Here is a 12,395-nt window from a genome sequence, read left to right on the forward strand (position 1 = left end):
AGAGAGAGAGAGAGAGAGAGAGAGAGAGAGAGAGAGAGAGAGAGAGACAGAGAGACACAAACATTTACTGAGCATCAGCCCTGTGTGGCAGGCATCTCTAAACAATGGAATCACTTGAATGACATAACAGAGTCCTGCCATCAAAGAATTTACCACACTTAGATAGTTAACTTGCCATCACAAATTAGCTCTATGCACTTATGGAAAATGTACAAAATGTTAAATTAAAACTCTATGCTTCCCAGCTCTAATGCCAGATAAATTTAGGGCTACAATTAAATGAGTTTCTGCTTCTCTCCCATGTCTCTTTTTGAAATGAAGATGGTCCACAGTGGTATAAGCAGAAGGATACTACTTTTTTTTTTAATCTACCCAGATTTGGCACTGTAAACTTAGTGATAGGTAGTCACACACAGGCATTAGAAACTCCCTAAGGAAAGCCCCTTTCTACTTCTCCATTACATCTGGTGGGGGAGTTGGGAGGGAGAGAATGGCAATATAAGGAGGTTAATTGTTTTCATGAGTTTTAGACCACACTAAATCCCTTCAAATGTTACTTTGCCAAATTCTTGGGAAATGCTTCTAATTAATACTTCATCAGATATATAGTCAGTTTCACTGATGTCTGCCTCCCTTCCTCCTTTGTGAGTGTGTATGTATGTGTATATCTATGTGTATGTGTGTGAATGTATGCACAAGTGAACTCGCACCTGTGTGTGTAACACTAGGCATATGTAGCAAGCTATACCTTGGCTAAAAATTTGTTCTGCTTCTCTCATATCATATTTCTAAGAACGATACCATGCAACTGCTGTCTTATCTAATGGACTCTTATCACTTGCCTACTAACTGAAATCCTAGGTCATAAGGGAGCTGTTAGCTTATGGCCTAGATCCACAGGCTACAGCCCTAGCAGAGCCAACGTCCCTGCGAGTGCAAACCACTGCAAAACATACCCTCACCTCCCAAACACGGTGCCCCTTGCAAGCTCTGCTGACAGGGCTCAGAGCCTTTCTGTTTCACTCCAAGTCATCAGTGAACTCATCATCTGTTTGCACACTCTGCTTTCCAGAGGCCTATCACCTCTAGCTTTGTCACTGAGTCTGCTACCCGAAGAACTGTATCTTTTAATAAGCTGAGCCATCATGGGATGTAGTTTATACAACTAAACTGCCCTGAGCTTTCCTGTTGTGGGCCCAACTTGATGAGCATCGGTTCCATGTGAAAGAAGAAACAAGAGCTCTGCCTACAAGTTCAAGATCACACTAGTCCTTTTGCTGTAGCTGTCAAGATTCATTTATGGTTGAGATGATGAGTATAGAATGTCCACAGAGCATAGGACCTATGGGCAAGTGTTTTAATCAGTCTATACTGCCTTCCTCTATAAAGTGGACTATAATAAAACTTTACTCCAGTAAGGATTAAATTGGGATACCTGCATACGTTCAGAGGGGAGGCCAAGGGATGCTACTAAACAAAGTTGTTGTGTGGCATCTGTCGGTTTCAGAACTGTGCATGTCATGTGATGTGATTCATAGAATTCTCCAATATGAGGCTGGAAGAACAACTATGTCTTTGGCATCCTCACTTGGTGAACACACACACACACACAACCTCATAGGAGAAAGAAAAGAGGGGAAGGGAGGAAGAGGATGGAGCAGGAGCTCCGTAGTGTCACTGTGTGTTTCGTGGCACCTTTCATGTGACACTGTTTTTAAATGAGGTTGCATTTGTGTTAGACATTCATAAGCAGAAACAGTTTCAGGCAATCTCTACTCCAAGGCTCATTTGCAAATTTAACGGGAAGCAAACCCTCCCTACCCCTTGCAAAAGGGTGCCTTTAATTAGAGATGATTGAAGTGTGGTGTATAAGTCAGTTCTGTTTTGTTTAAATTGCTCAAGTCTGCTCAGGTAGGAGATAATCTCCCCACACAAGAGCCTGTATCTGCAGAAGTGGATGAAGCTGTGATTAGGCAGCCCTTCACAAAAATAAATGTGAACTTGATTTTTCGACACAACAGGGCCTGGCTTTTCAGATGTCTTTGTTAGAAGTTCTCTGTCTTGTTTTCTGTCTCACAGTGACTGCAGATTGCTTCTGCTTGTTGTTGGATTTAATGACTAGCCCCGGCCAGCTGTGACAGTCAAGATCTTTCAGAATTTGTTGTCCATATGCTGAATATTTTCAGATTAGCTTTTGGAATTTTTGGATGGCTAGTTTACTTGATTCCCACCTCTGTAGCTTGCTGGGCTCTACTGTATGAAATTGTCAGTTGGGGAGCATATTACAGACAATTTCCAAGATTCTGATCCTGATTCTGATTCAGAAAGCTTGTGTAGGGCCCATACATCTACATTCCTAGCCAGACCATCGAGGATACTGAAGCTGAGGGTCCAAGACCCATACTTTAAATCATTTTGCTTTGTAAGAGATACTTTGCTGTGGAGGTCCCCCATATGTACAGCTCTGTCTCTTCATGTTTCTGTGACTTTGGACAAACTAGGAGGTGTTTGATTCATCCCTTTTTAAATTCCAAAGTGATGACTCTAACGCAGCCTCCTCCTGGAGCCTCCAGCCCTCCCTCCCTATAATGAGTTCCTGGATGCACCTCCCTGCACTGTTCCATGTGCTTTCCAGAAAGTAGCCATGTGTCCCAGCCTCTTCCACCAGAGCTATATAAATCCTCTGGTCCTGCCATAGCTGACATGCCATAGTTCCACTGGGACATTTCTTGGATGAAAGAATGGTCTGGGTGAGAAAGTTGGAGCGTGACAGCAATATTTATTTCAAATGAGGAAGAACTGAGAGTGAGGAATTGGAAGCCACCTGTGTCTGTTGAGCCACACAGACTGTTCACTCTTCACACTCAATCTGTTGACAGAGGCAGAGACCTCCAGCCCTCTTCTGTGGCAATGGTCAAACAGACGGCCTCTCACAGATAACTAACTTTTAAAAACTAGAAAGAGCAAATATGAAAGTGTGAAGGTGGTTGATTGTTGAAAGATATGTTTGAAAATACTAGCTTGGAATGAAAACAGACTGTGAAAGATCTTGAAAACAATGTTTTTTTTGGAAATGGGCCCATTGTTGGGACTTTGGTAGAAAGAGGCAGGACTGTTAAGACCTAAGTTGTGAGACTCAGCCACTAACTTGCTATAGTGACTGCTGCTGAATAATCCTGGTCCCCATGGCCTCAGTTTTCATAGCTTTAAGACCATGATGTAGGTTGTTAATGCCCTAACTTGGACAGACAGTTATGCAGAATACTGGCCTTAAACCATGATATGTGGTGGACTGATAGAAGCCATCATCACTATTGTCTGCAATCTTTCTGTGGATTGAAACATCCAACATGAAAAGTTGATTGTATTTTTATTAGGGACCTGGTACATGCCACACAGGTGTCCTGTCTCTAAGACCTTTGCCCTTATTACCATCTCTGTCTTTAGAATGTGTTCCAGATGTCCATGGGACTCATCCCTCTTCTACTCAGGAGTCTGCTCAAGTGATGCCTTCATGAGATCTTCTCTGGGCACTGTTCAGAACTGTAATCCTCACCTTCCACTGGGAATTCCTCATGCTTTTCTTTAATTTCCTCTATGGCACTTACTACCACCTACCTTGTAATGTGGCTATTGTGCCTCCATCCCAGAATGTAAGGTCCCTAAGGACAGGCATCTGAGTGCATTCTTTTGGTCATGGTGTCTCCCAGTTTCCAAAACAGGGTCCCTTAGACTAAGTTTTAAGAGTTCAGTGAAGGTATCTAGGCAAGGATGGGATAATCAGCTACAGGGAGCCACTGGTAGAAACAGAAGGAGGACAGAGGGACAGCCTCACAGACATCTTTGCTAATGGAAAATAAGAGTCCAATGCCTAATTACTAATGGCTAATGACTGCAGCATTCTTCCTGAAATAAATCCGGTCTTAATATCTGTGTTTCCTTCCTGCTCAGCCTGTGATAAGCACTAATGATTGGAAGGTGAGATCTCCCCTGCCAAAAGAGAGGACTCAGGGTGAATTCATCAACATAGTGGAGGCTTTGCCAAGAGCTAGGATGTACTCTTGAACAAACATCAGGTGTTCTCTAAAATCTGTTTGAATACAAAGAAAGTGTGACACCATACTCATCTTCAAAGATAATTAGGTACTGATAAAAACATGAGAGGATAAAATAAGAGACTGCTCCTCATTTCCCTGTCCAGTTCTGCTTTTGTCTAATGACACCATACAGTACAGGAGGCATACAGCCAAGAAGTGGTGTCACTGAGCCGGGCACTGTGGGCACTGAGCTAAGTGCTGGAAAACCACAGCATGGCACAGGGTCTGGCCATAATTCTTCTTCTTTTTCCTGTCTTTAAGTCAAGAGGAGCCTTTGACCTCTGGCTTTCTTTACTGAGATTTTATTTTTCACTTTGCCAATGTTGCCTCAATCCATAAGAACCCCCTCTAATATTGGCCAATTTAACATCTTCAATTTATATGCTTCTAGACACAAGCAGTCATCTTCAAATATTTACACCATAACCATGGCATCAAAGTCAATACATTAATCATGCAGATATTTAGAGAAAAAGTAAGATATAGTCTGTCCCCACAACATTCATTTAAGAGGAGACAATTCTCAGCAAATGGAAAACAGTGATATAAGGCAGGTGCCCATCTGTATTGAGAAATCACATGAGCAAGATGATGTCGCTCATACCAATTGCTCTTCAGGTTGAAATTAGATAGAGCAGTGCTGTCTGACAGAGGGAAGACATGTTTATTAATGAGTCTCCCATTAAATAACATTGACAAAGCCATCTAAGTTCCTTACGCCTACTTTCCTAATGTTTGAAGTAAGAGGAAGTTTCCATTTTTACTTCTTAGACTCTGCTTACATAGGCCCATCTGGGAACTTCCCCGTGCCCAATCACCATATACCATGGCTTAAGAAGTGCTGGCCCAGACAAAAAGATTCAAATGCTCACTAACTAGTCTTCCCTTGTCACATACCCACAACTGTGTTCCTTTTCCTCCATCCACAACATCAGATATACCCAAGTCTGGCTCAAACCCCAGCATATCCCGAATTTATGAAGAGCCAACCCCGTAGGTTCAATGCATTTCCTATTTTTCTCCCTTTATTTCCCCCTATTTTGGTTGATCCACCTCCCTCTCATCTCTTTCCTCTCTCAGCAACACTCACTGTTCAAATATAAATAGAAAGAAAAATGAAAGCCGAGGCCAGTGCTCCCCTTGGTTCCCCTCCTGTTTGTGCAACAGAGGCTACTCTTGCTACTCTCGCTACAGCAAATTCAGGTGTAGCCTTGTCCCGAGTGCCTAAAGTAACCACAGACTGCAAAGCTTGCTGACCCGAGGAGTTTTAACCTTTTGACATCACTTTGCCTGTAATGATATTTTATAAGATTCAAATAACAATAATATCAGAAACTGGATTTATTACTAAGCCTGAAGCATAGTTTCAGTAGTGCAACTTTACCGTTTGCAGATTTAGCGTGGGCTTGTATGAGTTTCATTATAATAAAAGTTACAAAGCAGTGTTGGCCAATATTTATTGTATGCCAAGCCTTTAAAATGCATTACCTCATTGAGCCCTTCTAACAACTTTAATGCATTTTTTAACTCGCCATTTTGTAAATGAAGGAACAGAGGGGTCAAGAAACCTATTCAAGACATACATCTATTGACCAAACTGGCAGCTTATGAGAATAAAATTATATGAAAGAGATTAAAATGCCACAAGAAGTTAAATTAACTTCAAAGGTGAAGCAGAGGCTGCCGTCAATGAAGGCATGGGGTTATTGTGAACATGCTTGCCAAACTTACAGCAGTAAAGACAAGCTGAAACAGAGGGTGGACCCCCGTGGCCAAGCGCCTGGGTTTTATTTTCTCACACAGCTGCTCCCACTTCTGTCATCCTGTTCAGATTTGGTTAGAACTGGAGGCTTTTAAGTGAACGGAGAGTTGGCCGTGTGCAGCTCATAATCTTCACCTACCAAAATGACCTTTGCTCTTACTGTATATTAAAAAGGCAAGAGTGTGTCTGGGTTGCTGCTTATGCACTCTCTCTTTCACATACACACACTTACACACACATATACATACACACACATACATACACAAACACACACACATACATACACAAACACACACACATACACACACATATACACCTATGCACATACACATACACAAATACACATACACACACATATACACCTATGCACACACACATACACACACAAACACACACACATATATACCTATGCACACACACACACAAATATGCACACACACACACACACACATGATTGTGAGCTGGTACTGTAAACCAACTATTTTGAGGAACATTTTCAAGTTGCCAGGAATATAGACGGGATCCACTGAGTTAGCTTGCAGGAGCTACATCAGAACTCTGAAACGAGTACAGCAAGTCTGGTTCTTGCTAATGCCATCCACCTCTTTGCCAATCTCTAGCTGATGTCAGTAAGCTGCAGGAGGGCAAGAGCAAGAGTTTGAGCAACCGACCGAAGTGGAGCGGATGCTTCTTGTGGCACTTGGGTTGTGTTTCCGTTTTGCTTAATATCCATATCTGGCTCTGAGAAGACTATGTCCCCATATTGTCCTGTGAAAAGACTATGGGGAGTGGGCATGTCCATGCCCTGTATTTAGCATCCATGATTTTGAGTCCAATCTCAGCCCCTTGGATCTAGATTTAGCTCTTATACCTCAAGTTGCACCTTAGCCCAGCAAGAGTGCAGTCTAAACAGGTTCTGATGGATGGTGTCACTGTGGGAGGCTGTGACACACGTAAGAATTCAGATACTAGCATGGACCTCAGGGTCACTAGGGTCACTACATGCTTGTTTATGGTGTTCTTACAATCCTGTCATTCCCTTTAGTCTTTAAATGACCATGCCATTCCCAGGGAATCTCCCATCTCTGTGAACAGATTGACTTCTGTGAGAACTCAAGATTTGTCTTTTTCAATGACTATGTCTTCCACAGACAATTCTGGATGACTTACTGCACACATCTTCTAGAAGCTAGAAATAGAACCATGAATAAACATTACAGGTGAATTATTATCTCTGCCCTCAAGAGACATAGAGTCAAAGAGGAGAAGTAATTACAAAACAATTATATAAATCATGTAGTGTTTTTGGAAGATGCATGAGCTAGGAATCAGTAAGTGCAAAGGCCCTGGTGTGAAGGTATTACACATGGGAGACAGAAAGAGTATATACTGGGAGCTGAGAGAGCAAGGGTCTTTGGTAGCAACTGATTTCTCACATACAAGTAGATGATCTTGAGCCTTCATGACTTCTTGAACCATTGTAAGGACTTTGGCTTACATGAGCAGCCATTCAGAGATCTTAAGGAAGCAAAAGAAGCAAAGGATGACTTCAGTTACTTACAGAAATCATAGGTGTGCTATAATCTCTTGGGGCACCCAGCATATCCTGGTTAGACCATGTTGCTGTTGAACTAGGAGCTAACCAGACTCAGGGGAATCTAAGGCCTGAGAACTCCATTTTTAGATTAAGGTGGGGATCTGAGACATAGCTCAGCTGGATAGTTTCAGTCATGTCAATCAAATTTCCCAAATACCATTTTCCTCATCAGAGAAGCATGTCTTTCAGTCTTGATTCTGAAGATCTACTAAAAACCTAACAGAGACTCACTTTACAAATGACAACAAAGCCCAGAGGGCTGTGTTAACTGCAATTGTGGCTATGGCTGTGTGGATATTTCTTCACAGAAAATTAGCCCTGGGGCCTACTCAAGACACTGGGACCCAAGCTCCATGACCTTCCTTTCTTACTGTGCAGCCGTGGAAATGGACCCTTCTCCCTCCTCCTGCACTGCAGGAGAAAGAGAAAGAGACTCAACAAATCTCAAGAGAAAGGGATAGGCAGAAGCCAGTAACCAGGGGCTGACATGGTCTAGGGTTATCTTAATGGGATGATGCTATCTTTCCCTCCCACAGACCTGTAAGCATCCTGGGTTCAGTCTGCAGGGTGTTAACTTGTCCTCAGATGGTACATCCTCAAGTAACTCCACCCTCTGCTTCCCACACAGGCATTCCTCCTATGGAAGGCTGCTGGATGACCATGACTACGGATCTTGGGGAAACTACAACAACCCTCTCTATGATGACTCTTAACAAAGGAAGGTGGCTAAGGACAAGAAATAGCTGTCCTTTATTTATAAGTGCTTATTCAGTAGAATTATAACAAGTACCTGATGTACACTGAACGACAATCGCAAGCCCTCTTTTGTTGGTATGGTTGTTTTCGTTTTTTCTTTCCCTCTCCTCTGGCTGCTACTACAATGCCCCCCTTCTGGTACAAAAGAACCATTGCATAAAGGCCGGTGGAGGCCGAATTGCAACTGACATGGGCCATCTTTGCACTGACCAAGACAGATACTATGAGGTGGGGGCTGCAGAGCCCCTATCATGGAAGCCACCTTGGAAAGGACTGAGGAAAGGGGATGTGAGTTTCTTGGTGGGGGATTTAATTTTAGGGGATCTTTTGGTTTGGATTATTTCTTAAAGTACTCTACAGGAAATTACATTAAATATCAGTGAGGAGAAAGGAATACATCCCAGGAGGCTGCCACCTTCTGGGGAAGAAGCAGAGGCTTCTTGATTCCTTTTTAGTACTTCTTTGCCTGGTTGTATCTGACAGGATGCCTACTTTCCTATAAGTGGATAGACAATTCTTAGCTGCCTAACTGATGAAAGAGGAAAGATGCTGTGCCCAGGAGGAGAGCAGCAGACAAGGGCAAAGTAGCACAGCAGGCTGTCAATCAGCAGACTCTCAACCTGCTCTCCCCATCTAGGCCACCCTAAGGCAACAGGGATCCCAACCAGATAGCTTTCAAGAAAGTTACGATTCCAAAATTGAAACGGGGAGGTGAGCTTGAAGAACAGATGGGGAGAGACATTCAGAGTCTAAGGGATGGGGGAAGGAGAGAGGGACAAAAGCTTACGTGCACCACAGACCCTCTTGAAACAAGCAGGAGTCAGCTCTCCATGGTAGCAGGAGATATCTAAAGCTTGGAGGAACCCATAGAACTCTCGCTTCACACCCATAAAGCATCAACTGCTTCACTGTCTTGCTATCTGTGTGGGATAATGGCTAAATGTTATTCAAAAAAAAAGTTAAGGAAGGCAGTACTCTATCTGCAACTGTTCATCCAAAGCACTCACTTCCATAGGATGGAGACATGAAGAACTATCTGTTGTTCTCCCTAACACTTACCTTCCCCATTCTTCCTTTTAATGAGTGAATACCTTCAGGTGGGCAGTCTCAAATCGTGTACGACAAATTCTGAGAAGTGATCATTCTTCTATGCCAGCATCTGCTTCTTTCACTTACAACTCACCAGGAGGTGATTGCATACGTCTCACCCCTCTCACCCCTCTCACCCCCTACCCACACCCGAGGTGTCTAGTAGCAATTTTTTATTGTTTCTTTGTTAGTTGGAAGTGCTAGAGAGAAGTCGAGACTATGGATCCTGTTAAACACCCTACCTAGCACAGGACAACCTTCCACCCTAAAGGACTTCCTAGCTGGAAATATCAAAGGCTGAGATTGAGACCATTCACTGCAATACCCTTGTAACATTGAAAACAAAAACAAAAAAACAAAACAAAAAACACTCAGGCATCAGGAAGACCCTTTCATTTTTAACAAAGTGAAACATCAATTTTTTTCCTCAAGTGTTTAGTTTGCTGCTTGATAGGTTGGCTTCTGGCATGCGCTGTTGTTGCCTCATATATGTCTGTGTTTCTAGAGAGCTTTTTTACAAGGCTGTACCGCTGTTCTTTTGTAATGGCTGATAATAGCACCTGGCATCTTAATTCCTGATTTCATGGAGGAGAAAGTATGCTCTATTGTCCTATGAAGTCACAGGGAACAACAAACTATCCATTTTAATTCCTCAGACAGATATTGCCCAGCCCCCAACCTCAGTTGAAGAAAAACACTCTCATATTGCTATCCTGAACCCCTCTGGTATAGAGTCAACAAATAGGAGTACTTCCCACAACCTGCCACCCCAGGCTTTGAAGAAAATCCTCCCTAAATCTCAGAAGTGCCAAAAGGGAAAGATCAGTCCTCAAAGGTAACCTGTGAGCAGAGTGGGTAACAAGGAATGGATTTGCAAAAATTAAGATATCCCTGAATGTAAAACACCAGACACACACACATACACACACACACACACACACACACACACACTGCAAAGGTATGCCCTCTGACCACACTTGGCCTGAACAACTGTCCCTCCTTCCTATGCTGACCCCTTCACAGGCCTCTGGTCAGGCAAAGGACAACCAGTACACACCAGGATTCCACATGTCATTGTCCTCTGTCAGCTAAAAACATTTTTTGACATGTGACACAAAGGGGAAATATAGTTCAAATATAGCTTCTGGGGTAAAATAAATCCTAGACCAGAGGAACCAGCTTCCTCCCAAGACCTATTAGAAACCAGAAACACAGTAAAAAAATTTTTTTCACACCAAAGGATGCCATTGTATGTGAGCATGTAGTTGCCATGTCTCTGATTAGCTTCTAATTGCTTTCAGCAAAATGCAAAGCAGTCATATACAACAAGGTGACTGACAGTGTACACTCAAAGCTCAAGAATGACCCTAGTGTGTTTGTTACTATAAAGTGTGTGAGTGTGAGAATGAACTTTGCCAAATATATTTTTCTGCTTTTGAATTGGCCAAAAGGTTTCAACATATTTACTCTACAAACATCACTAGACACACACACACACACACACACACACACACACATGCATGCATGCACGAACACACACACGCACAGCTCTGAAATATATATATGCGCCAATAATTGATGTCCTTTACCTCAGGGAGAGTTAGTTCATGTCTACACAAGGGAAATTAGTGGTCCCCCTAAGTAGATCCAAACAGTCATACCCCATCATGGAACAAACTGGCCAGAATGCTTTGGAGAGAAAGTCAGAGCAAAAAGAAAGCTAGGAGCCTCTTCTCCATGGACTGCAAATGATTAAAGAATAGTAGGCAATGATGCTTTCTTTCACCATGGCCCTGATGGGTCCCTATCCTCCCTGCACAGCTGTGTCTTCATTTGTAAAATGGGGGTGATGCTTTCATAGTGGCCTTACCCCTTCCTACCTCACGGACGTGTCGTGAGGATTAATGAAATTGTGTCTACAGTGTTTTCAGTTTCTGGAGAAAAACTATTTATGGACATTTCAAGTATTATATAAGATATATAAGTGAGCTCAGTTTCTTACTTGCTGTTATATTTGTGTTTTGTTTTTACTCAGTAAAACTACAGTTAATGTCATGGCCACCTCAGATGGCTATCAGAGCTCTGAACTTCCCTCCTATGCACCTGACTGATACAGGGTTAACTGTCCCTGGGGCCACAGAGGATGTCTCCCCTTCAACTGAAAAGGTGGTCCAGGACACAGGTCTCACAGACCTGCATCAGGACCAGGTTAGGATGGCACACCTGGATGCCTCAGCCCTTCTGGAAGAAGGCCTCTGAGATTCACATCCTGAGGTCTCATAGGAGTAGATTAAGGTCTGATGTCGTCTGTTTGCCCTTCATCTTGCTTGCAAGGGTGCATGGTTTGATCCTATGCATCTTGAAAACGAATTTTGTGATTGGTCCAGATGCTAATTTGCACGTCGATTCACCTTCTTTGCCTTTAACCTTCTTTTGAGGGCAAATGGATGTACCATTTCAACTTTGATCTCGGAAACATTTGTTTGCATTGACTTGTTGCCACGTTGCTCTCTTGGAGTAAGTTAGCTGAGATCGTTTAAAGATGGGAAGGTGTGCAACTTCTTTGATATTTGATGACGTCATATCTACATTTGTTGTAAGACATATTGCATACCAATTATAACTCTGCCAATTAAAATGGTTAAAAGCTGTGTCTAGCTGTGGTGATTCACATTTTGAGATGTTCTGTTACCCAGGTTGCTGGGTTTGTTTTTATTGGTCATATTAAGTAGCTCTGACTTGTCCTTAAAGAAATTGTGCCCCCCCTCCACCCCATCAATAAATAATAATTCTGTAGCACGGGAAGGTCGCTCTGATCTTGAAACAGGATGGGAAACTGCCAGTGTTGAGCAAACCTGAGCAGTGATTTCGCTCCCAAATACTCTATGTGCTTCATCCAGCCGAGGTGCAAGCAAACATTTTGATTCAATGAGCGAGACGGTAAGCATAATCAAGTCACATTAAAACACTTGGCATTAGCAGTACATGTGGTGTTTGCTCCACTCCATTTCAAAAAAATTAAATTCAGCATATTCATCCTTATCTGACAGCTAATTAGCAGGCAATTTCAGCCATCCAGAGTATAATTTCAACC

At 42.7% G+C, this 12,395-nt stretch overlaps 1 protein-coding gene across 1 annotated transcript in view; it reads left to right on the top strand.

Moving 5' to 3' along the window:
* Positions 1–11,952, top strand: part of Parm1 (prostate androgen-regulated mucin-like protein 1) — a 98,189-nt gene extending 86,237 nt beyond the window's left edge. The window contains exon 4 of the mRNA XM_028752670.1: positions 8,085–11,952. Coding sequence (XP_028608503.1) covers positions 8,085–8,169 — 85 coding nt within the window. The 3' untranslated portion in view covers positions 8,170–11,952. The remainder of the gene's footprint in view (positions 1–8,084) is intronic.
* The last annotated feature ends 443 nt before the right edge of the window (positions 11,953–12,395 follow it).

The sequence above is a fragment of the Grammomys surdaster genome, unplaced genomic scaffold (assembly GCF_004785775.1).
Source record: "Grammomys surdaster isolate TR1022 unplaced genomic scaffold, NIH_TR_1.0 125928, whole genome shotgun sequence".
Classification (NCBI taxonomy): Eukaryota; Metazoa; Chordata; class Mammalia; order Rodentia; family Muridae; genus Grammomys; species Grammomys surdaster.